At 36.4% G+C, this 27,240-nt stretch overlaps 1 protein-coding gene across 2 annotated transcripts in view; it reads left to right on the top strand.

Moving 5' to 3' along the window:
* The window catches only part of LOC126285352 (phenoloxidase 2-like), an 80,954-nt gene that overhangs the window by 25,427 nt on the left and 28,287 nt on the right, over positions 1 to 27,240 (top strand). For both annotated transcript variants that reach the window (XM_049984670.1, XM_049984669.1), the window contains exons 4-8: positions 10,897 to 11,092; positions 14,576 to 14,799; positions 15,671 to 15,873; positions 18,481 to 18,631; positions 19,407 to 19,508. In XM_049984670.1, the coding sequence (XP_049840627.1) occupies positions 10,897 to 11,092; positions 14,576 to 14,799; positions 15,671 to 15,873; positions 18,481 to 18,631; positions 19,407 to 19,508 (876 nt within the window). The remainder of the gene's footprint in view (positions 1 to 10,896; positions 11,093 to 14,575; positions 14,800 to 15,670; positions 15,874 to 18,480; positions 18,632 to 19,406; positions 19,509 to 27,240) is intronic.

A 27,240-nucleotide genomic window follows, 5' to 3' on the forward strand; every position in this document is an offset into this window, starting at 1 on the left:
CTAAATGTAATGGCCAATATTCATGACAAATAACTTTTTCTGATCCAATGTTTACATGGTAATATAATGAAACTAGCCAGTGTCTGCTAAATACACATATAAGTTCATCATCTATAGTTAGTTAATTGTTATTTTATCCTACATAATGTAACAGTTTTTGTTAATTTCATGTTCCAAGGAACATTTGCTCAATAAACTGAAATAGTGTGGAATGAGTTATTTGACATTCACATCACAAATTAATTTGTAAATATGGCAATATGCTTAACATCTGGTTTTCTTTAATATACAGATGTGAATTGTGGTAATTCCTACCCTCCATATTTCACACATTACAATAACAGTTCTTCTACAGAAAACATGATTTCAAAGAGAGCTTTTTCAATTTGTTTTTAAATTTTGCTTTGCTGTCCATCAGAAAAATTTAGCTGCAGCTTTGTGCCTTCTTCTTGTGCTAAATATTATGTTAATGTGGAGTAGTGAATGCCATTTTTTTCTCATATTGTAATTATGTGCATCATTCTTCCTTTTGAACTGCAGTGGATTATTTGCAATGAACTTCATCAAGGAATAAATATATTGTGAAGCAGTAGTCAGAATGCCCAACTCCTTAAACAGATGTATAGAAGAAGATCATGGATGTGCACCAATTATTCTGTTTTTGAGCAATGAAGACCTTCTTTCTTGAAGACAAGTTATGTCAGAACATTATTCTATATGACATTGTTGCATGAAAATATGCAGAATACGTCAGCTTACTGTTTCGTCTCTCCCCAAAACAGCTTACTGATGTCTCTGCTATTATTTTTCTTGTAAAGGTTTTTAATGATGGCATCTTTCAGAGTCTCTGGATAAATATGCCTCGAGCTAAAGATGCATTACATATTTCAAATAAGACTGGGCTTAATAAATGACAAGAAATATTCACAACAAAATTATGAGAAGGATAGATTGCTACTCACCATTTAGGGGAGATGTTAAGTCGCAGAGAGGCACTGTTATATATTTAAGCTTTGAGCCAAAAGACCTTCCAAAGTAGAAAACACACACATTCACACAAGCACAACTCACACAGACATTGCTGCTGTCTCTGCTCACTGAGGTGCCACTCAACAGTATGTGGACCTGAATTCTGGCTAGAAATAAGGACACTCCCTGTATTGGCACAGATGGAAGCAGCAAGGCCTCATTGGCCACAGACAGAGGCCACATTTGTGTGAGTAGTTTTGTGTGTCTGAGTGGGAGTGGGAGTGTGCATTTTCTACTTAAAACAAGGTGTTTTGGCCAAACGTTAAAATGTATAGCAGTCTTTTTTTTATGCCTGCGACTTCTACTCCATATGGTGAGTAGCAATCTATATTTCCCATAATATTATCATTATTCCAGCTTGGATTTTCCATTTTTTGGAAAAAAATTGTACTCCATTAGAAACGCCATCAAATTCCCAAATGACCTTTTATGTTTGAGAGGAGATATAATTTCCTTAATTTCAGAGGAGAAGTTGATGATACATTCATATAACTGAATTTTGTGAGGTGCTTTTTGGACATATTTCTGTGATTTTTTCTTGTGAACTATTTGCTCTGTAATTAATACTATGTTTAAGAAATGATTATTAAACACATTTTCTACCTGTGACTGATCATTTATAGTCCTTCCATTTAATTCAGTAGTTATGATATCCTGCTCTTTCCACAGTTGTCCTGTCTCTCATTTCACTACATTCCACAAAGGCCTTAAGTCTGTGGTTGGAGAAACTGATTTTTAACATAATGTGCATATTCCTTCATTTTTTTAAATAACTTATCTCCATAATTTTGAGTAAAAAGGTTCTAACTGTTATTTTACCTATCTGTCTCACTAACTTTTACTGGTTTGGTAAAGACAGTTTTACTGATGTTAATGGAACTTGTAAATCATTGACATACTCTTTGATAGCTCTGACTGTAATAAACAAGTAGGAGTGGAATCAGTATTGTCCCCATGCCTTGCATAGTGCTCTGATAACAGGAGTTCAGTATAATGTCCGTGATACTAAAAATCTTGAATATAATAGAGTGAATCATTCCATGTGGGAAAAATATACTAAATATCTTATAGTATATATATACTAAATATCTTATAGTATCAAAAATATACTAAATATCTAAATATTTTTCCCATGTGGAAGTTTCTTTCTATTTTATTTACTAAATATCTTAGTATATGACATGGTCTCCACAACACCATAGGTCTACTGACTGCAGTCAGCTTGAAGTAAGTGCCTTTATGGCAGATTCAGTTAACATAAGATACTTCAAATCCTACCTACTAAATGAATCTCCAAAATTGGTTATCTTTCCCTTTATGCCTGATGCAGATGAGCAAGGTAACATATTCACACATGCACATCCATGCTTACAAAACAATGGATGCAAATAAATACATACATTATATACATATGCTGGAAAGATCTGCTGTAATAATGATTAGTGGGAAGATAACTGTTTGTTATAGTAGGTGAATATGCGGACACATATCTCAATATGTTTCTATGTGCTGTTGTGCAAAGAGTAAGTGGACATAAGCCTGCCCAGTTTACCATGCAGTCTAATGCACGGCTTTCTGGGCGGGAAGGAGTGCCTGGTCCCCAGCATGAATACGCCCAGCAGATTTGTGTCGAGGTCCGGTGAACCAGCCAGTCTGTGGATGGTTTTTAGGCAGTTTACCATCTGCCTCGTCGAATGCAGGCTGGTTCCCCTTATTCAGTCTCAGTTACACTATGTCGGCAATTGCTGCGCAAACAAGTTCTCTACATACGCATACACCAGCATTACTCTACCACGCAAACATGAGATGTTCCCTGGGGAGCCCACCGGGGGCCGAACCGCACAATAACCCTAGGTTTGGTGTGGGGCGGCGGATGGGTGAAGTGGACTGCGGTAGTCATTGTGGGGTTGTGGATCACTGCGAATGTGGCAGGAACGAAGCCTCTCAATCGTTTCTAGGTCCTCGGTTAACATACAATACAATACATACATATAAGTGGGCATAAATGCTCTCCTAATATGTGTTAGCAGATTGGCATAGTACGCTGTACATATAGATCAAACGTAACAACAAAATGTTGACTATTGTAAATGTTGGTTACATACAGCAGTATGGATTTGTTAATGTATTGCCACAAATGAGATTGTCACATCGTATGAATTCTGAATTCAATGTTGCTGTCAGTTAAATGTAGCCTTTGCTTATATTTCACAAGGCCTAGCTTTAATTTTATATGTTTAAGCAAAAGTTACTGTTGCTTTAATCTTGTTTTCCAATTCCTCAAAAGTATGTAATGAAATTTCATCAAAGACAGGTAGAGCTAAAAGATTGGGGAAAGATGATATTCTGTGCACATCTCTAATGTTAAGAGGATATGCTCGTGAAAATAACCAAAAATTGGAAAAAAATTCTTGATCTATAGAAAAGAGCATTACATGTTGATGTCAAAAATGTATAGTTTATGGGGATTATCAATTTCCATTCATTCTAAAATTGAGGTTGAATGTAATGTTTCACAGGGACCACACCTATCTGTCAGTTTGAAGTGCATCAGAATACATTATACTTTATTTTGTTATTCCATTTTTTCCATTGTTAGCTATGGATTGTTAACACAGGCATGTCTAAAAGGCTATGGTTCAAATGTAAATAAAGATGTTCACTTTTAAAATTGATCTGAGAATATATGATTTCGGAATTTCATATGCGTGTGGTTTTGTGGTTACGTAAACTTTTGCTTTCTGAATGCAATAGTGAAGGAAATGTCATTGTGATGTAAATATGCTGTCAAGACTTTTGGAGAGTGCTGTGTAATGTAAGTACTACCACTGCAAAGATAATATTGATGTGTCTGAGGACATATCATTAAGGAAGTATCTTTAAGTCAGTTACTGATTGCCTGTAACTCGTGTAAGATGCACAGTGATACTATGACATCGCCAGTAACTGATAGTCGACATTACAGTGTAAATATTCAGCTTGCTTATGGAATGTAATGTATTGGAAGGAGAAGGAGAGCTGCTCAGACTTTTTGTGCAGTGATGGATTTCCCCCCACCTCTACTGAGGTTTGACAGATACAATAAATTAATACATAATTCTTTATGTGGTGTAAGTGAACATTCAATGAAAAGGGCAGCAGAAGAAGCAGTAGCCTTGTCTGAGAATACAGACATTTTAGCAGCATTTGATGGGTCTTGGTAGAAGAGAGGTCATACTTCTCTGAGCAGGGCTGTAACTGCCACATTAATTGAAACTGGTAAGATACTAAATTATGAATGTCCAACAAAGCACTGTCAGGGTTTTTCAAGTAAATTCGTTGGCACCCATGTTTATGTAAAGAACTCTGATGGCCCAAGTGGAAACATTGAAACGAAAGGAGTTCTAAACATTTTTAGAAGATCAGAGGTCAGTTGTGGTGTGAGGAATGTAAGCTACCTTGGGGATGGAGACTGTAAAGGTCACACTACTGTTGTTAATGACAGATCATATGGGGACACACTGATAGAAAAGCTTGAATGTGTTGGGCACGTACAAAAAAAAAAAAAAAAAAAAAAAAAAAGAAGAAGAAAAGAAAAGACTGGGAGCTTGGCTGAGAAAATTATGTGAAGACTTCAGAGGAAAAAAGCTGTCAGATGGAAAACACATTGGTGGTCCAGGTCATCTTACAAAAAGTGAAATTGATTCATTGACTCAATATTATGGACTAGCAGTAAGGAGAAATGTAGGAAATTTGGAGCACATGAGACAAGCTGTTTGGGCAACATGGTTTCACAGAGTGTCAACAGACGAAACCCCACAGCATGGTTTGTGTGGAAAAGGGGAAGATTCGTGATGCAAGTACTGGTTGAGCAATGCTACAGGCATACAATATATCAACAAGCATTCCTTACCACTTGTTGTAATGGAGTCAATTAGGCCTATATATAGGGATCTGGAAAATAAAAATCTGCTTAGGAAATATATGCATGGTCTCTCTCAAAATTTAAATGAAAGCTTCAACAGCTGTATGTGCTAGACAATATACAAAACTGTATTTGTTGGGCTGACAGTGCTGAAGATTGGTGTAATGGATGCAATACTAACATTCAAAGATGGTGCAATTTCAAGGATCAATGTTATCAAGAAATTGAACATCCAGACGGGAAAGAATAGGGTTTCAGCTCTAACTGCTGTTGATAAGTAGCAGGTAACCGAAGAGAGATAGCTGCTACCAAGGAGTAAGGATAAAGAAAAGAATGAAGAGAAAGAGTATGGAGAATAAGGAAGCAGGAGGACAACTGGAGTATGCAGCTGGAATGTTCTAAATGAGCATAGTGGTAAATTAATAAATCTGTAAATCTTTTTTTTTTTTAAGTGATTTACCGAAAACTTGAAATTTCATCATTCAGGTGCACTTGCCTCCTAAACATCTGAAGTTATCTCACAAAAATTGGTACAGTTATTTAGAATGACCTCCTCTACCTCCCTTCCCTACTATTTCCTGAAAAATTTATAACATGATGATGATGTCAGTGATATTTGAGCTACATTTTTAAATATTTTTGTTGTAGTAAAATAAATTACTTGTCTTTTTCACACATCAGCATCAGGGAAGGAAATTAAGGAAATTGGAGGTATAAAACACTTATGTGAATGTTGTTGTCTGTACTCTTTTTCCAAGCTGTGCATTCAGTGGTTCCAAAGAAAATGGTACCACAGTGAAATAGCATTCCGTTTTTTGTACTATTATAAATATTGTTGTCAGTGCCAAAATATAATAAATGTCTCAATGATTTTTTGGGAAGTGCTTTGACTAATGGCCCTAATTGTGTGTTAGAATTTTGAGCTATCTCTCATTTATAAATCAGTTGCACTATGAAGGTGAAGTTAATGCTAAAAATGCAGCCTGTTCAGGGCATGTCTCCTTATGTGCAACTCCATTATAATATGTGACTGCAAAATTTTCACTGCAACAGAGATTTATGTGCTGCTGATGTGGCTGATATTCAGTATAACACTGTTAATTAACTTTTTTTGTATACTTTAAATAAACTGCCTGTCGAATGTTTGTTTTGCAATGTAAAACAATGATGATGATGATGATGATGATTTTGAAGTCACTGATATGTTCACTTGTCTAACATGGTACTGCCTGTCATGAAGGCAGTTTCTCTGTAAAGCCATTCCACAGTTTTTGAAGATTGCTGTGGCTATTTAATGGATGAGAAAACATTAATCATTGAATTTGAAATAAAACTCCTTAGTTGATCTGGTATGACAGTAGCAAAATAGACCCAAAATAAAACTTTTAACTGTTTACAAGTAGGATGCAGGACAGGATATTTTTAATTAGTAAATTTTACAGAGAAAGATTTTGCACTTACAACAACTGTCTCTGTGTAACTGAGTTTAATGGGCAGAATGCCCAATTACTAATTCACTCACAACCAATCAGTGAGAAGCTTAGGCCTTCACATTGTTTAGTTAAACTTTTGAAAAAAATTCACAGTTCAATACTCTAACCCATTTCAGTCAATTTCCATGTGTAAGTCCTTAGTAAGGTAAAATTCACCGTTTCTTTCTCATCTCAACTATCATATAAAATAATTAGTTTGCTGCTTAAATAAATCATTATGTGATAAGGCTCTCCTAATGTGATTACTTCAGCTTATTAATTGTTTGGCATTTTTCACCCCCTTATTTTCCCCATTGTTTTCTGCTGTGATACTGAAATGTCTACTCTGTCATATGATTCTGGTTTCTCTTTGGGTATTCATCACATGCACTTCCTCTTCTGCATTGATCGTTGAAATAAATCTACTCCTTGAAATATTAATAGTGATAGCAACTATTTTGCAGCAGTCATCTTCCACAATGTTCTAAGTAAATTTATGGCATTCTGTGTGTCATGAAACCATCTCTGATATCTTCCAATCTTCTCCATTATCCATCACAATTGTAACTATTTTTATTTCCGCAAATGTACATCACATCCTCACTCACAGTATTTTGTTACACAGATAAAATATTCCCTACTCCGCTGAAACTTCAACAAACACACACACACACACACACACACACACACACACACACACACACACACACACACACACACACACACACAGACAGAGAGAGAGAGAGAGAGAGAGAGAGAGAGAGAGAGAGAGAGAGAGAGAGAGCACTAACTTACACAATAATTTCCCATGACATGTTCACACACTTAAAGTCATAACATAAATATAGGAAATTGATGGGGCAGCTGTTGTTCAATGATTGAAGAGCTAAAAATATGTCCATCACAGTAAGTTCAAAGTAAATTGACCCGTTATTACTGCAGCGTAATAAACAAGTGCGAGAAAAAATGTTGAACAGTGAGAAATAGTAGTCATCTGCCTTATGCAACTGCCATAGAATAAATACATAAAAATAGCTTTCAGTAAATTTTATTTATTTCACTCATAGTTTCAGCACTTGATATGTGTGAGACTAGCCTGTAATGAACTAATTATATAAATATGTTTGGGGGACTTAATTCAGATACATGGACAATTTTAATACAAATTTAAAGTCTAGTTCACAGCAGGTCTATATCCTCTCATCATGTTTTGGTTCTGCCAATTAGTTTCCATAAGCAGTTTCTCTAGATGCTGTTAATTAGATTTACATAGTATAACAGAACAGCTATTAGTGTTTCTAATAGAGCCTCTGGTAATATACACTGTATTTCTGCCACCTAGACATACATATGAGCAATTATTTTTAATCAAGTATAATTTGAGGTGTGATTGTAGAAACTAATTCTGCAAACTGACAACTAGCTCTCATTCAGGAGCATCAAGTCTCAGAACTCCATCTGGGCATACTGGGTTAGGTTTTTTAGTTTCTCTGCATCCTGTGGTCCTGGAATGTAAGGAAATTAAAGTTTGTATTTGCGAACTGACTTCTTGTGTGGACCGCTGCTGGCCATGGCTTTGGTGCAGCTGCTGGATGTGGCAGTGATGGAGACTGTTGATTGGTGGGTGGGATGGTAACAGCAGGTGTACAGGGGCCTATGAGATCGATGAAGTTATGCAGATCTTGCTGGAGAGTCTTGAAACTGCCCAATGTCAGCATGTACATGCCATCTTCCTTAGCGTTGCTGGCATTGAATACATGAACATGACCTCATCAGAAGTGTCTTTTTAATCAATGACCATCAAAATGCTTGTTCATTAACTTGATGGCCATGTTTTCTCCTGTTTGTGACAAACTGTGAACATTGTTAAAAGCAACTCAGCAAAATTTTAGCGAAGCATAGGATGTTGGCTTCTGGAGAGAAACATCGCACCATAATGTTCACTTGTTTTCTGCAGTCCTGTGGATAAGTTGGCCAGTAAATGCTGATGTTGTGGATCTGCAATTTTAGTGGTGGTGAGTTCTTTGATGTCCATGATATGTGTCAAATAACAGATGTTTGAAAAGTTGCTTTCAGCAGTGTTCACGGTTTGTTGCACTAGGAGCAAACTTGATCATCAAGTTATTGACCAACTGTTTTGTGTGTGAAAAGATAACCAGGCACAAGCATGTCTGTGTATTCAATAACGGAAATGCAAAGTGAGATGGCACGTACACAACTACTCCACATCAGAAGGTTGCATCTTCCAATCATGTCGGGATCACCAGTTATATGGCTGAGGCTTTTACACCACATAAAATAATGTACATAGAACTGAATCATATTGAATTACACTTTATTTCTAGTGGCACAAATAGATGTCAATAAAATGAACACAGATAACTCAACACTGAGATTAACTTCAGATTACCGTTTTTTCGAAAGATAACACACACTACAGTTGATTTCTGGATAGATTATTCCCACAACTGTACTCTGTTACACATTTACTAATTCATACGTGCAGGTACACAATTATTTTCAGGTTTAATTTCACAGTGATTTTAATGCTTCATTATTCATTAACATGTTCCCACCAGTTATTGCAGTTATTGTGCAAGTCACACTCACACTCACACACACACACACACACACACACACACACACACACACACACACACACAGAGAGAGAGAGAGAGAGAGAGAGAGAGAGAGAGAGAGAGAGAGAGATACTTTTAGCTGGTATATGGACCAATCTTAGCCTTCATTGTTTCTAATTTGAGTCAGCACTTTTTTTCCATTGGAGTCAGCATCCTAAAACTCTAGCTTAAGAAGGTGAAAGTAAGTTAGATATATCCATTATAGATTCTAAGCAGAATATTTGCTAGTAAAATGTGCAACCCCTACTGTGCATTATCTCAATAACCATAGACTGTACATGGGTGTACCCCAAAGAAACCAAACTCATTTATTCCCATTGAAGCACAAACATTCAATTCCCTTCAAAGTACTCTCCACTTGCAGTAACACAATTGTCTAACCTTTTATTCCATTTTTCAAAACATTGCTTAAATTAATCTTTTATGATGCTTGAGAGCACCTCTGTTACTTCTTTCTTTACCGCAGTTTTCCTTTTAGGAAACAAAGTCGCATGGGCCAAGGTTAGGTGAATATTTGGGAGGGGAGGGGGGTTAGGAGCATGTGTCATACCAATTTTTTATGATGCAAAAACCACTCACCCAACTGCCACAATCAGGCCACTTCCATCACACTCTGTTGAACAGTCCTTTCAAGCTTCCGAGTAGAAAGTCTGTCAACTGTCTGATCCTGTTGAATGAACTCTGAATGGGTGAATTATCTCACATTTAAAAAAATCAGCATTGTCTTAATGCTTATTTTCACCTGACTAGCTTCCTTGAGGTGAGACAAAGTTGGAAGTCTTCCACTGACTTGATTGTTGCTTTGATTCTGGTTTGTATGCACAGCACCAAGTTTTTCCACCTGTGAAAATTTTTGAGAAGAAGTTTGAAACATTTTGGGATCCTTTTTCAAAACACAACTTCTACGCAACCTAGGCTTTGTTCAGCAGTCAGGAGTCATGGCAGCCACCCTTTTCATTTCCAAATCACAGCAGTGAACCGCAAGCTACCCCTGCCAGATCCACAATATTTCAATGGTCCATCATTGACCTTCATTGATGACTGCAAGAATGTTTTCAACATTTTCATGTGTTTGGGCCATGGAAGGACAACCAGCATGAGGTTCATCATCAACTGACATTTCACTATTTTTGAAATGGGAAAACTGCTCAGACACTGGACTTTTCCCCATAGCACCATCCTTGTACACCATTTTTAACATTTTAAGAGTTTCTGTTCCACTTTTTCTGAGCAAAAAGCAGAATTTCACCACTGCAGACTGTTCCCAAAAATCAGCAATTGCAAAAATAACAATCACATAAAATATGTTGTCGCTATTAACTCTGTTGTAATTAGTCCTGACCTTCTTAACTGACAGCACTTGACTTACTGACTCTGGAAGGTTCAGTCTGTGTGCTCCTAGCAGCAAAGCACGATATTACAAAAGCTCTGTCCACCAAAAAATTAGTTCAGTTTCTTTTGGGTACACCCTCATATAATGCACACTATTTAAGATAGATACCTTATATTTCATAACCAGGATGTGTAATAATTATTAATGTTTCTGTTATTATGGGCAATAAATTGGTACATGCATTCACACTCTATGTTTCCAAGTAGAGCTTTAAATGAGGCTGAGTACTTGTTTCAGCTGTTATTCATATGAACTTTATCCATAATTTGATAATCATATCCATATTTCTTGCATTTTGAACCCAACAATATTCCATATCTATGGATGCAGTGTATGTGGGTAAAAATAGTATGATTATGACAATATGAGACATTACACTATACAATGCCTATTAACTGACATTCATAAAAACAATCACCCATCTATAGTACAAAATTATACTATTTTTTTTCCTTCCAGCCATCTCGTTTCCAATCTGCAGTTTCTGAACTAATAAATCGATGGAGTGGAGTTAAGAATGCACAAGAGTTAGAAGTGAAGCCTATCAAGCCACCAGACATCTCATTCCCCCAGAGCCTGGGTCGTCAAGAGAGTTTCTCCCCTTTTATACCTCATCACAGGAGAATGGCTACGTATTTGACAGAAACACTTGTGGGTAAGGAAACAGACTAATTTTCACCATAATACATTGTATTTTAATGTGGAAGCATAAATACCATTATGTGAAGAAAGTCATACTCTAGAAATGCCAAGAGCTGCTGATTAAATAAATAATTATTAACTACCAGTTTTGATCATCTGGTCACAAACAGGTTACTGTGGCAGTGTTCTTACTGTGCTCTCCACTCTGAAAGATGGAATGTGATCATGGCAGTGTGCAAAGATTAATTAATTATAGTAGTGCACTTTATTGTTGGCTATATGTTACATTTTACTTTTGACAGCAGTCGCAGAGTATGGTTTATAATATGTTTGATACCACAGTTAGAACATTGCTATTCAGGCTACTGTAATTTTATGAAACTCAATAATGATCAACTTACAAAGATTTATTTCATCAGTCTTTCTGTTCCTAAATATGACACTTTTTAAAATATTTGAAGTGACAGATTTGGTAAGTTTTTTAGCAGGAGGAAATTGTTTAACAATTCACTGTGCTACATTCTTAGAAATTATTTTGAATTATGACATTTTGACCAAATGGCATTACGCACTGTTTTGCTACTTTATTATCATTATTACTGTGTAATATAAGGATTCAGAAGGGTTTTGCTCAGTAGTAATTTTCTGTAGAATTATATAGCTTGTCTGTTAATTAGAATGACTTTCACAAATAAGTATTTTTACAGGAATTTTGCATTGTATGAAAATAAAATTTTGCAACAATAAAACAATATTGATCTGAAGCATCAGAAAAGATAAAAGGAATAAAACAAAATGGATTCACCAACACCTGCAGAAGAAACTGGCACATTTAGAACATATACTGTTCCAAACTACATATTTTCGCTAGTGGATTCTCCTTTTGTACAAAACAATTGTTTACTCAGTATTATACTGCAGGATTTTTCAGACATGTTATCAAAAAACTATAATGTCCCAACTAAAAGGCATAAACATATTAGCATGTGAGAAGTGTTTGGAGATGGATGTTGTGAGGACTTACTCTGAAAAAGTATATTATTGACACTAAAAATGGTATGATAATTTAACTTCACCATAGCTCTAAACTTTTGGTTTAATTCATACTTAACTGGAAGAATGCAGAAAGTTGAAATAAGTGGTTCGTGTAATGTTAAAACAACAGCTGATTCCTCAAACTGGGGTGCTATCAAGCACGGGGTCCCACAGGGTTCGGTCTTAGGTCCTTTACTGTTCTTGATATACATTAATGACTTACCATTCCACATTGATGAAGATGCAAAGTTAGTTCTTTTTGCTGATGATACAAGTATAGTAATAACATCCAAAAACCAAGAACTAAGTGATGTAATTGTAAATGATGTTTTTCACAAAATTATTAAGTGGTTCTCAGCAAACGGACTCTCTTTAAATTTTGATAAAACACAGTATATACAGTTCCGTACAGTAAATGGCACAACTCCAGTAATAAATATAGAATTTGAACAGAAGTCTGTAGCTAAGGTAGAATTTTCAAAATTTTTAGGTGTGTCCATTGATGAGAGGTTAAACTGGAAGCAACACATTGATGGTCTGCTGAAACGTCTGAGTTCAGCTACGTATGCTATTAGGGTTATTGCAAATTTTGGTGATAAGAATCTCAGTAAATTAGCTTACTATGCCTACTTTCATTCACTGCTTTCGTATGGCATCATATTCTGGGGTAATTCATCGTTGAGTAGAAAAGTATTCATTACACAAAAACGTGTAATCAGAATAATTGCTGGAGCCCACCCACGGTCATCCTGCAGACATCTATTTAAGGATCTAGGGATCCTCACAGTAACCTCACAGTATATATATTCCCTTATGAAATTTGTTGATAATAATCCAACCCAATTCAAAAGTAATAGCAGTGTGCATACCTATAACACCAGGAGAAAGGATGATCTTCACTATGCAGGGTTAAATCTGACTTTGGCACAGAAAGGGGTAAATTATGCTGCCACAAAAGTCTTTGGGCACCTACCAAACAGCATCAAAAGCCTGACAGATAGCCAACAAACATTTTAAAATAAATTAAAAGAATTTCTAGATGACAACTCCTTCTACTCAATGGCTGAATTTTTAGATATAAACTAAGTAAAAAAAAAAAAAAAAAAAAAAAAAACTTAATCATTAGTGTCACGCAATATTTTGTGTAATGTAATTTCTTGTACAGACATCTTTTATTAACCTGACACGTTCCACATCATTATGAAGTGTCGTATTCATGATCTATGGAACAAGTATTAATCTAATCTAATCTTTGGGGAACGAATTCATCCATGCCCATATATTGTTCTGTAAATCTCATCATGAATGAGAGCAATCAGGGATGTGGACTGTCTCTAGTTATATATTGTACAATAGCGGACAGAATCAGCTACTTACAATCAGTTATGAGAAGTGATAATACACTCACACTGATAATTACAGGAATTACGTCTTTACTACTTTTCATAACTGTATTTCGAGAAAAGAAGCTACTTTTCCAAAAGCTTCTGTTCTTTCTCTTATAGTATTCAGGTACATTTTATTTACTTGTAAATACTAAGCATTTTTGTAAGTTTACTAACTCCAGCTGTTGTAGATAGCTCTTTAAACAGTTGTACACACTGACAACAGCCTTACAATACATTTAACCCCTTATGGTATTTTCTGTCAACAAATCAATCATACTTTGAAAACAACCGTAATATTAAAAAACATAAACGTCAATGAGAAATGATTCATACCACTAATCACCCAGCATTAGTATAGTCCAGAAGGAGTGGAGTAATCAGCAATAAAAATCTTTGATAATCTATCCACTGATGTAAAGAATTGAATGGATAATAAAACTAACATCAAACACAAACTGTACATTCAATTTTGAGAATCACAGTGATGTTCAGAAATGGAACACTACATGCCACAACAATTTTTGGATGTTCAGAAATGGAACACTATGTGCCACAACAATTTTTGCTGTCCTCTGCTGAATCTGTCTGGCTCATAAGGCTACAATTTGTGTAGCTATAGAACTTTGACAAAATTTCCAAGAGAATAAGATATCTTTTAGACATCAGGAACAAATATACACTGCTCAAAAAAGGTTTCTCATCACTTGGATATCTGCAAACATGTTGATTTAGATTCAAGGGGAAAGGGAGTAAAATAGTTAATCATATGGATAGAAACTGAACGCTAGCCAAAATTATTTATTATAATACATATACATATTGTGTGCAGAAGGTTCTACAAATGGCTAAGATATGAAAGTCTACAATTTAGGAAACTTGTTAGCATGAGTGACAATAACTGAGAAAGACTTTTAAAAAATTAACTTGCACCCACCCACCCACCCACACACACACACACACACACATACACACACACACACACACACACACACACACACACACATGGAAAGAATGATATCTTTACTAAAATAATATAATCTGTATTGTAAAAAATGTTCTCTTTTCCTTCAAAGGAATGCGGTCGTTTGAGGATTTCTTTTCCATGTCAGTCTACTGTCATGACCGTATCAACCCATACATGTATGCTTATGCATTATCAATTGCCATGATAAATAGAAAGGACACACAAAATCTACCTCTGCCACCACTGTCTGAAGTGTTTCCAGACAGATTCATGGACAGTGCAGTTTATGCAAGGTGTCGAAGAGAAGCTAATGTTGTTGGTGAAGGAAGCAGGGTAAGCTACACAAGGAACATGTAAAAATAGCAGTATATTATGTCAAATTGATAACAACTTGTATTATAATTTCTCATTAATAAGTATGAACCATGGATGATGCACATACAAGAGAAAATTTGCAGTGCTAAAGATGCAAGTCGTCTTTGACAATGTTCTGACATAATTTTAATTCTCATTTGCACTGCTAACTGGTGTGTCTATATTTGTTAGATACTAGCTTTCACCTGAGCAATGTTGTTTGGTGCTTGATTTTATTTCACATAATCATAAGTTGTTGCTCTGTTACAAAACGCCAGAAACAGATTTTGGACTAGTATTATTTTGTCCAGTTGGTATTTTGCAAACAAACATACTGATTTCAAAGTAGAAAATATGTATGTATTTGTGTCAGATAAATGATGGATTCCTTACATCATGTAAAATGTTACATTCATCGCTGCACACTGTGGGGAAGAAGACAGATTAAGTGGAATTTATATGATTATGATGAGTTTAGACTGAAGGATGCAAAAGACACTTTTACAGCATAGATCACAACTCGTATGTAATGTCATATACTTATCAGTTTGCATATGTTTCTCATAAATCTCTGACAGATTTGAAGAAGCAATAACTAACTAGCCTCTAGTGTGTGCCTATTTACATTTCTTTTTCCTTTAACTAGACCTAAGTGCTGGTCCTGTAACATAAAATTGTGCTTTACACATCAAGGGGCAATTTTTCAGTAAGCAATAAACCAGTCTGTTCAGGTATGATTGTAACAGAAAAAGAATGACATTCAATAACACACTGCTATATTTTATGACTATATTTTGAAGAATCAATGAATATATGCTTCAGAACATGTCTAAAATCTTTAATTTTTTAGAGACCAATTGTGATTCCGCGTGACTACACAGCTTCTGATCTGGAAATAGAACATCGTATTGCATACTTCAGAGAAGACATGGGTGTTAATCTGATGCACTGGCAGTGGCATCTTGTCTATCCAAACACTGGATCAATCGATCTCGTAAATAAAAATCGCCGTGGTGAACTTTTTTTCTATTTCCATCATCAAGTTCTTGCAAGGTATGTACTGTTCACTTTTGAAAATGAACAGAAGTAATGATTATTAGCAGTATATTTAACATAAGTGTTAAAATTAATTACCTTTCACCATGATTGTTTTGGGACAAGGTTAAAAGAAATAACATTTTTAGCCAAAATAAGTTGCTACAGAGTATGGGGTAATGCCTTTCCTACATGGGATGAAAGCTAAGGTAATGTTTACAACTGTAAATTGCACATACATGATGGAAAGCTTGGGAGCATTTGATGATAGCATATCTGTAAAACATTGAGTGATAACCTAATTGTTTCAGCATAAATTAATATGGTACTTACAGAGAATTTCTGCATGCTTGTAGCACAGTAACAGATTGATTAATTCCCATAAGTTGTCCACCCACTCACACTGTTTCTGTAAAATGTACTGTCTATCATCCAGTTTCTGAGAAACAAAGTTTTCTTCACATGACAATTGGTAGTCACTATGATCATTTGTTTACTACCTGCATAAGATTTGTTCAGCATATATGTTTTGTTTTATGACAATAACCATCTTTAAACATGCTGAAGAAAAGGAAAAGTTTGACAGAAAAATTCTTTTTCCACAGATTAGTAATAACAATCATTCATGAGGCAAATGGTGTTCAGTTGGATCTGTTTGATATTTATAGAATAAATGTTTGCCAGTACATCAGTTGTTACTTTCATACCAGTTAAAACAACATTGTCACTGAACCACACGTATTACACAAATGATAAGTTCCACAATGGACCACATAACATTTTTAATAGTTTCAGATTCACTAACAAAAAAGCAAGTTCTCATCAATAAATCTCATTTGTGGTTACTTCCAAAAAAAATCAGTTTTTATCAGAGTGTTTTTTTTGTGTGTCTTTTTAATTTCAGTCATTTAACAAAGTTGGTACCATAGAAACCTTTACATGGCCAGGATATTCATGCCTGAAGCATTTCTGATTCCTTTGGAACCAATTACCCATGGGCATTGTACTCAGCTGTCATTTTGCCATGCAAGCAGTATGCAAGTGTCATTTCGAAGTGTGTTGTGTTGCATACTGTGTATCTCTTTTGGAACTTATTAAATAATTAACATGGTTCTGGAATCTTTTATCTGGTTGGAAATTGAACACAATAGCCTATTACACATAATTAATTGTTTAGTCCATCCTAGGCTGTTACTCTCTGAATGATGTGTAGCTCACCTCTGCTCTGTGCCATCACTACAAAGTGCATGAAGGATTTTGCTCAACGAATAAATTTCAATAATTTCATCGTTCCTATACTAACATAGATAGCACTCAAAACAAAGGGACTGAAAGCCCACCTTAAGGCAATGAACTTGCATTCAAGAGTTGTACCCAATCTGGTGATTCAGATTTAGATTTTCTGTGGTTTTCCTAAATTCTTTATGCCAAATTGTTGCAAGGTAGTTTAATTGAAAAAGAACATAGCTTATTTCCTTGCACAGCTTTTATCTATACTCTACTTCCTGTCTAATACTCTCATCATCAGTAAAACACTATCTTTTTATACCATGGAGCTACAAACAACACTGAATGGTGTGATAAATTAATTCAATGGATTTGTTTTACGGTTTCAAAAAGGTATTTGAGATGCTAAAAATATGGTTAAGTATTTCCGGACCTGAGTAGTAAAGGGTGTGTTTTATCACAGTTGATCATCAAACTGTTGTGAATACAAGTCGATAAGGCAAAGGAGATCTGTTTCTGGGTGATTCTGGTTGAATAGTTTCTGTGTGTCAGAGTGCTGACAAGACAGTCAGAATATGGAAGAAAGACAGCTTGTACCTCTAGATGTGGTTTCTGCAGGTGGCCAGGTCACTTAGGAGGGCCTTTTGGTGTGCAGTGGGTGGTAGCTGTTGTGTGGATGATTTGTTAGTGATGTGATTTAATGTCAAGAGAGATTCTTATAAAGCCATCATTGAGGTGAAATCTGGTTTGGTGAACATGAGGATCACCACGAAAGGAGGAGGTTGTGTGTCCTTGCTCTGATCCCAGATCACAAAGGTGGTCTCAATGATTATGAAACAGTTGAGTGTTTTAGGACTCTGTCTACAAATAATTCTTGAAGATGACCAAAGGAAAATTTGGCATTGGACATGTATGAGATGTCCATGGCAGCATTGCAAATTTGTTTGTTAGTGATGTCTTCAAAGTGGAGGTATTTATGTGTGAGAATGTGGTCACACTTACCAGAAAAAGTTGGGGGATTGGTGATAGTCAAGTACTAATAAAAGCAGCCTTCCTTTAGGCCAGGTGTAGGAATGTTGAAGTAGCAGGAACTGGCATAGCCAGTGACTATAAAAGGTGTTGGCACATTGATGTAGAGAGTATTTCACTGTGGGTGTAATAAGCAGTTACAATGGATGTCCCTGATGGTATGGTTTAGGGACCTTGGAATGCATGTGGAATGTAAAAGTGTGAGGAATTACGTAGAGTCTTTGTCTGCATGGAGAATCACTAAGATTGTATTTGTTTGATGGTAGTGAATGGTATTTGTTTATTGTTTACACTAAGGAATTTACACTACTGCAGTGACATTAAATGTTTTTTTCTTATTCTTCACATGTCTTTATTTCATCTTTACAGATACAATTTTGAGCGATTATCCAACAAACTTGGCCGTGTGAAGCGTCTACTGAATTGGCGTGAACCTGTAGAGGAGGGATACTTTCCAAAGCTGGATAATGTTGTCTCTAGTAGAGTTTGGCCACAGCGTCATTCAGGTGCTATCCTAAGGGTAAGAGATTCCTCTTCCATATGGTTCCAGAGCAACATTGTCATTATTTTTCACAGAAAAGTTTGTGTTTTTATAGTAAATGCATAAGAACTTTAAGAAACTTCTGACATAAAAGATAGATTTACAAATGTCCGTATTGCTTTTAAGAACCCAGATTCCAGCACAAAGTCTTGATGATTCATTTAGTCATCATGATCAGTAACTGCAAGTAATAGTTTTGATTAAAAAACACAACATCTGACAAGGTTGATTATGTCATCTTCCAAAATACTGAGCAGAATAATACGACTGTCAACTCACAGGACACCTGCCAGTCACACTAGGGAAAGTTCAGAAATCACAAGTTACAAGGTTTTTAAATTTCATATGAATAAATATTTAAAATTGATAACTTATGGCTTCTTGTGATGAACAACATTCAGCATATTTAAAACTGTAATGCTTTTACTTGTGGTATTACCCTGTGATCTTAAACTTAATTAAATCTATTATTAAACTACAAGTGGTCATTTTTATTTTAATATTATTTACAAACACTTTAAATTATCTATAGCTGTTTGCTCCTCCACACCTTGTCCATTATACAGTTTCATCCAGCCAATATCGGTTAATGTTATAGTGGTGTTTGCAAAACAGTTATGTGAAGAACATAATTATTCCATAACAGCATGAGCAACATTTCTGAGGAGCTGACTAAATATTATTTTCAATTCAGATATATATCTAAATTTATGTGGCTGGAAAAACATATCAAGAATTTTAATTCTTCATGCAGGATGTAAATCGAGTACTCCAGCGACTTAAAGTTGACATCCAGGACATGGAAAGGTGGCGTGACCGGCTGTATGAGGCCATCCACAGTGGAGCTATTATAAATGTAAGTATTAAAATTATGGAAATTCTAGGGTCAAAATTATTATCAAACAAGGGATAGCTGACTGATGCTTGTTACATAGACATGTGTAAGGAAACAAAGTCACTAGCTTCTGAGCTATAATTGTTTTCCATTTTAAGTATCTCTCTCTCTCTCTCTCTCTCTCTCTCTCTCTCTCTCTCTCTCTCTCTCTCTCTCTCTCTCTCTCTCAGATTCATTTGTAATACACCTAAGTAAAACAAAGTACAGTCTGTCGAGACTGACAGTAGAAAACTCTTGGAGTTGATCAATTTGTCAATGATACATAAAGGTGTCCTCTATAGTGTAGATAGGGACCAATGGACAGGAGCCAGTAAGGTCTCAGGGTGTTGTACCGATCCCCCTAACCAACAAGTTTGATGTGTTGCTTTTGACTGAAACTGAGCTAGTGGGATTCACTTCACCTGTTTTGGGAAGCCTGTTTTGGCAGGCATAAGGAGGAGGCAAACATAAAAGTTAGGGATCTACTAATCATTGTCAGTTCAAACTTACAGCAAATGCTGGTACCCTTTAGGGTAATAGCAGCAAGGAGCTTGAAAGGACACCAGTGTGTATGCCTGGGGGCCTCACTTCAGCCTGTTGAAGAGGCTATTTAGACAGACATTGAGGGAACAGGGTGCAACCAACTGCTGATTGTGGCACACACTGGAACAAATTATGCCTGTCATGTGAGCTCCGAGGTCATTCTTGGGTCATTACACTGACTGTCTGAGAAGGTTGAGAAGGCCAGCCTTGAGCATGGAGTTTCAACACAGCTCACAATTTCAGCATTGTTCCCAGAACTGATCATGGCCCTTTGGTTCTGAGTCAAGTGGAAGGACTGAACCAGAGGTTCTGTGACAAGCTAAGCTGCAACTTCCTGGACTTGTGCCGTAGGGTTGACAACTGTAGGGCTGCCCCAAATTTGTCAGGTGTGCACTATACATCAGAGGCTGCTACTCAAATAGCTGTATGTGGGTTGCACAGAAGGCTTTTTTAGATTACGCAACTCTCCATCCAATGCGGATAATGATAGTTGTAGGAAAACTCCGAAGTATAAGTGCAAGATCGAAAGACACGCCTCCAACAGGTGAGAGTATTAAAATCCTAATTGTAAACTGCTGAAGCACTCACAGAAAAGTGCCAGAGTTTGAAGTGTTAATGAAAAGCAGTGAAGCTCACATAATACTAGGTACAGAGAGCTGTTGAAAAGTGAAATTTATAATAGGTACATTTTTGAGGAAAATTTAAGTGTATATCAAAAGGATAGGCAAATGGAAAATGGAGGTGGTGTATTTGTTGCAGTAGACAAGAAATTCAAATCCACTGAGACAGAAATTGAAGCTGCATGTGAGATTGTTTGGGCAAGACTCAGTATCAGTGTTAGTCATAAAATGATTATTGGATCCTTCTATAGCTCACCAGACTCGCCTCTTGGTGCAACTGAAAGCTTTAGAGAGAACCTCAGTTCATTTGTACATAAGTTCCCCACTCATACTGTAATTATCAATGGAGACTTAAATCATCCAACAATTAATTGGGAAAATTACAGTTTTGTTAGTGGTTGGCTGATAAGACATTCTGTGAAACTTTACTAAATACCTTCTCTGAAAATTTCCTAGAACAGATAGTTACCAACCTCTCTCATAATGGAATGGATTGGATCTAATGGCAACAAATAGACCTCACTTCTTTGACGATGTCTGCATCGAAACTGGTATCAGTGACTATGAACGGCAGTTGTGGTAACAGTGATGACCCAAGCAGAGAGATATATATGTGGGGTAAACTACATAAAATATCATCACTGTGAGGAAACTTCTAAGGAAGCAGAGATTACTGCATAATAGGTGTAAAACAAAGCATGGGGCTATAGATAGAGAGATGCTGAATGAAATGGGTTTGGCTGTCAAAAGATCAATGCCTGATGCCTTCAATGACTACCGTAGCAGAATATTGTCAAGTGATCTTTCACAGAACCCAAAGAAATTGAGGTCATATGTAAAGGCCATTATTAGCACCAAAGTTAGTGTCCAGTCCCTAATGAATGAGGTAGGAATTGAAAAAGAGGATAGAAAAGCAAAAGCTGAAATGCTTAACTCCATTTTCAGATGTTCCTTTACAAAGGAAAACTGAGGAGAATTGCCCCAATTTAATCCTTGTACCACTGAAATATGAATAAAATAAGTATTAGTGTTACTGGTATTGAGAAATAGCTGAAATTGTTAAAATTGAACAAAGCTCCAGGCTCTGACGGAATCCCTGTCAGATCCCGTACTGAATTTTTGGCTGAGTTAGCCCCTCTGCTAACTATAATCTACCATAGAACCCTCAAACAAAAAATTGTGCCCAGTTCTTGGAAAAAGGCACAATTCACACCTGTCTACAAGAAGGATAGAGAAGTGATCCACAAGATTGCTGTCCATTATCCTTGACATCAATTTGTTGTAAAATCTTGGAACATATTGTGAGCTCAAACATAATGAGGTATCTTGAACAGAATTACCTTCTCAATGCCATCCTGCACGGATTTTGAAAACATCTATAAGTGAAATCCACCTCACACTTATCTCACATGATAATGCTTTGGATCAAGACTTCCAGGTAGATGCAGTATTTGTTGATTTCCGAAAAGCATTTGTCTCAGTACTGCAGCTATGCTTACTGTCAAAAGTACAATCCTTAGGGGTTTCAAATGGAATTTGTGACTGAATTGAGGAGTTTTTGGTAGGGAGGAAACAGCATGTTTTCCTGGAAGGAGAGTCATCATGAGATGTAGAAGTAACTTTGTGTGTGCCAAAGGGAAGGGTGCTGTTCATCTGTAATGAAGTACTATCTGAAAGATGCTGCATAAATATTCAATCAGATCTTGATAAGATTTCAAAGTAGTCCAGATATTGACAACTTGCTCTAAAATGTTCAGAAATGTAAAATTTTGCACTTCACACAACTAAAACAATGTATTATCCTATGACATAATGTCGAATCACTGCTGGAATCTGCCAACTCATACAAATACCTGGGTGTAACACTTTGTAGGGATACTAAATGGAATGATCACATAGGTTCAGTCGGCAGTAAATCAGGTGGTAAACTTTGGTTTATTGGTAGAATACTGGGGAAGTGCAATCAGTCTACAAAGGTGATTGCTTACAAATCACTCATGCAACTGATTCTAAAATATTGCTCAAGTGTGTAGGATCCATATAAGATAGGACCAACAGGGGACATTGAATATATACAGAGAAGGGCAGCACAAATTGTCACATTTTTGTTTAATCCAGGGGACAGTGTCACAGAGATACTGAAGAAACTGAACTGGAAGCCTCTTGAAGATAGGCATAAACTATCTTAAAAAGTCTGTTAACAAAGTTTCAAGGACTGGCTTAATATGATTACTCTAGGAATATACAGCAACCCCCTACCTGTCACTCTTATAGGGATTGTGAGGATGATAATTACTGCATGCTCAGCGTCATTCAGACTAACTTCTTACTGCACTACATGTGTGTATGGAACAGGAAGAAACCCTAATAATGGTACAATGGAATGTACCCTCTGCCATGCATTTCATTGTAGTTTGCAGAGTATAGATGTAGATGCAGAAGATCATTTGAAAAATATGTACATCAGCTCATAAGGAAACTTCATCCAAGTAAAGATAGTATAAAAATTTGTACTAATATTTTTGAATATACTTTTTGTCTTATGCAAAAAATACACTTTTCTTCTTCACATCCAAATATGTTATGCATTATTGTGGCATCTATTGCATTACTTTATGATGAAGTAGGCACATTACAGAGTTATAATTTACCAGGATATCCTTACAGCTTATTGTGTTCCTCATTTTACCTCTGTTGTTGGAGGAATCCAACTTAGCGAAGATATTATGTAGCATCCTCTACAAATGGAAAATTGAAATTAGTACTGCATTTATTATGCAAATTTTAACTCTGTAACATGCCCCTATAGAATACAATAATTCAACGGAATAACTAGTGAGCCCATTGATGATACTACAAAAATGGCAAAACATTATTAGTAAGAAGAAGATAAAACTGTGTTTTTGCATAACATATACCTTCTCTCAAAAAATATTTATGTGTATACAGGAAAAACTGTGAGTAGCCTGTAGTTACAGTTATTCAAGATCACTGTCTTCTTGCTGAGATATAAGGTACTGTTAATGTCACAGGGAGGAAAAAATCTCAGACTTTCAGAACAGTGGTACTTTGTCTAGAGTATATGCAGAAGAGGGAGAGCAAAATATGTGCAAGCATTTTAAATGTCAACACAGGAAAGTAATTCAGGACCACTGCTCAAGGTAGAATGAACTGGAAGTTAACCATGGAGTGTAAAAGTATAATTGGTACTGAATGAAAATGAACTCAACATCTTCTTTCCAGTCAGCAGAAAATTGAAGGATGCTTATCAAAGTTAACAGATTTATGAAATTTCAGAAGAATCCAACCCTTTACCCTATTTTGTTTGACAAAGTAATCCCCATTATAAAAACTAGTGAATATCAAAACATTTTGTATTATTCTCTCAGAATACTACCCTCTGGCAAGAAGACAAGAATTTTTCTATTATTACATAATTGAATTTTTGTGTTTGGATGTACCCTACAAATTTTCTTTTATGGTGAAGATCAGAGCATCATACAGTTTCATGTAAAAACAGAATTTTATGTAAATTGAAGGTGGAGGGGGGAGAAAGGAAAGGGAAGGAACTATTGATATCAGCTGCATCACGACTTTATGCAGAATGAGTGACCATGAGTGAAAATTTGTGCTCAACAGGCATTCGAATGCCGGATCTCTTCCTTACTAACCAGTTGCCTTAACCACTGTGTCACCCACACACACTGTTTATCAGAGCTGCGCAGACTATCGTGCCACACCTCTCAGCTTACCCACATTCCCACATAGTGCCACCAATCCAAAATACCTTTCCATGTCCTCCATGCTTGCTGTTTTGAGATTACCACAGGAGATTGGATGAAACTGTGCATACACACTGAAGGTGGTGGATTTGTTTTCCATGAAGACGAGTCAGTTATACATAAATGTATGGTGTCTGTTCTCTCAGACATGTCCAAAAGAACAGACACCACACATCCATATATGATAGAATTTTGTGTTTATGAGAACTGACAAATGAAATTTACAGAAAACAAGGAAGGGAGATTGGGTTTAGTGTCTCATCGACATGAAGGTCATTAGAGCCAAACCACAAGCTTAGATTGTGTCAAGGGTGGGGAAGGATCTCAACTGCGCCCTTTTAAACAAACAATTTAGGGAAATCACAGAAAACCTAAATCTGGATGGCCAGACATGGGTTTGAACTGTCACACTCCTGAATGCAAGTCCTGTGTGCTAACCACTGTGCCACACCACTTGGTAAAATTTATGGATGTAACATGCTAACAGCTAACAGCTGCAAAATACTAACGCGAATTCTTTACAGACGAATGGAAAAACTGGTAGATGCAGACCTTGGGGAGGATCAGTTTGGATTTCGTAGAAATGTTGGAACACGTGAGGCAATACTGACTTTATGACTTATCTTAGAAGAAAGATTAAGAAAAGGCAAACCTACGTTTCTAGTATTTGTAGACTTAGAGAAAGCTTTTGACAATGTTGACTGGAATACTCTTTTTTAGATTCTAAAGGTGGCAGGGGTAAAATACAGGGAGCGAAAGACTATTTACAATTTGTACAGAAACCAGATGGCAGTCATAAGAGTCGAGGGGCATGAAAGGGAAGCAGTGGTTGGGAAAGGAGTGAGACAGGGTTGTAGCCTCTCCCCGATGTTATTCAATCTGTGTATTGAGCAAGCTGTAAAGGAAACAAAAGAAAAATTTGGAGTAGGTATTAAAATTCATGGAGAAGAAGTAAAAACATTGAGGTTTGCCGATGACATTGTAATTCTGTCAGAGACGGCAAAGGACTTGGAAGAGCAGTTGAACGGAATGGACAGTGTCTTGAAAGGAGGATATAAGATGAACATCAACAAAAGCAAAACGAGGATAATGGAATGTAGTCAAATTAAATCGGGTGATGCTGAGGGAATTAGATCAGGAAATGAGACACTTAAAGTAGTAAAGGAGTTTTGCTATTTAGGAAGTAAAATAACTGATGATGGTCGAAGTAGAGAGGATATAAAATGTAGACTGGCAATGGCAAGGAAAGCGTTTCTGAAGAAGAGAAATTTGTTAACATTGAATATAGATTTATGTATCAGGAAGTCGTTTCTGAAAGTATTTGTTTGGAGTGTAGCCATGTATGGAAGTGAAACATGGACGATAACTAGTTTGGACAAGAAGAGAATAGAAGCTTTTGAAATGTGGTGCTACAGAAGAATACTGAAGATAAGGTGGATAGATCACGTAACTAATGAGGAGGTATTGAATAGGGTTGGGGAGAAGAGAAGTTTGTGGCACAACTTGACTAGAAGAAGGGATCGGTTGGTAGGACATGTTTTGAGGCATCAAGGGATCACAAATTTAGCATTGGAGGGCAGCGTGGAGGGTAAAAATCATAGAGGGAGACCGAGAGATGAGTACACTAAGCAGATTCAGAAGGATATAGGTTGCAGTAGGTACCGGGAGATGAAGCAGCTTGCACAGCATAGAGTAGCGTGGAGAGCTGCATCAAACCAGTCTCAGGACTGAAGACAACAACAACAACATGCTAACAGAATGTTGTATTTGAACCTGCTGTTCACATGTATTAATTTCAGGCTTAAGTATTCATACTAAAAGTTCCTAGAGAGTAATACCAAAGAATAAACAGAGGTAAAGAAACAGAATATATGACAGAGTTTAGCAAGAATGTAATGATATTAATGAAAAGAAGAAAAGCTGATATTCTGTAAGACTCAATTGGAAAAAAATTGGACAGTCTGAAAAGAAGAGCTAATAATAGGTAGAAAATTATTCAGACTCAGAATAAGTGTATCTTTTTATAGAGTGGACAAGATGGAATTGAGTAATTCATATAAATGCATCACAAAAGGGATAAAATGAAGATTATTGTTCAACATCATGACAGTGATAAGTCATTAGAGATAAAGGATAAATTCAGATTGTCAAAGGGTGTCAGCATTGTCCTTTTCAAAGCAAAAATTGCATAATATGCCTTCAGTCACTTACCCAAATACCATAGAGAACCCAAGTCTGGTTGGCCAGATGGAGATTTCAAACCCTATCATCCTGAATTTGCTACCTATATCATGTTACCCATTACCACAAAACAGGGGCAGCTAGGAAAAGGGTGGGCAGTACAATATAGTGAAAGACCCATCTCTAGTTTCATCTCTCCTTGCAATTCACGTTAGACAAGTATCATTAATGATTTTGCTAAATAGTTTTTTTTTTCAATTAACAGTGTTTTATCCCCTCTAATCACTTTTTCAGAAACATCTGGCACAGAAGGAGAGAGATATATTTGTCTCTTCTCTTTTACTACGCTTGTTCTCTCTCTCTCTCTCTCTCTCTCTCTCTCTCTCTCTCTCTCTCTCTCTCTCTCACACACACACACACACACACACACACACACACATGTGTATTTTACTGAAAAGAGAAGGAAAGTTGCTACTTACCATATAGCAGAGATGCTGAGCTGCAGATAGGCAGCTTTCGACCATTAAGGCCTTCATCAACAATAGACTCACAGACACACCCACCCACCCACACACACACACACACACA

Source organism: Schistocerca gregaria, chromosome 8 (genome assembly GCF_023897955.1).
Source record: "Schistocerca gregaria isolate iqSchGreg1 chromosome 8, iqSchGreg1.2, whole genome shotgun sequence".
Taxonomy (NCBI): domain Eukaryota; kingdom Metazoa; phylum Arthropoda; class Insecta; order Orthoptera; family Acrididae; genus Schistocerca; species Schistocerca gregaria.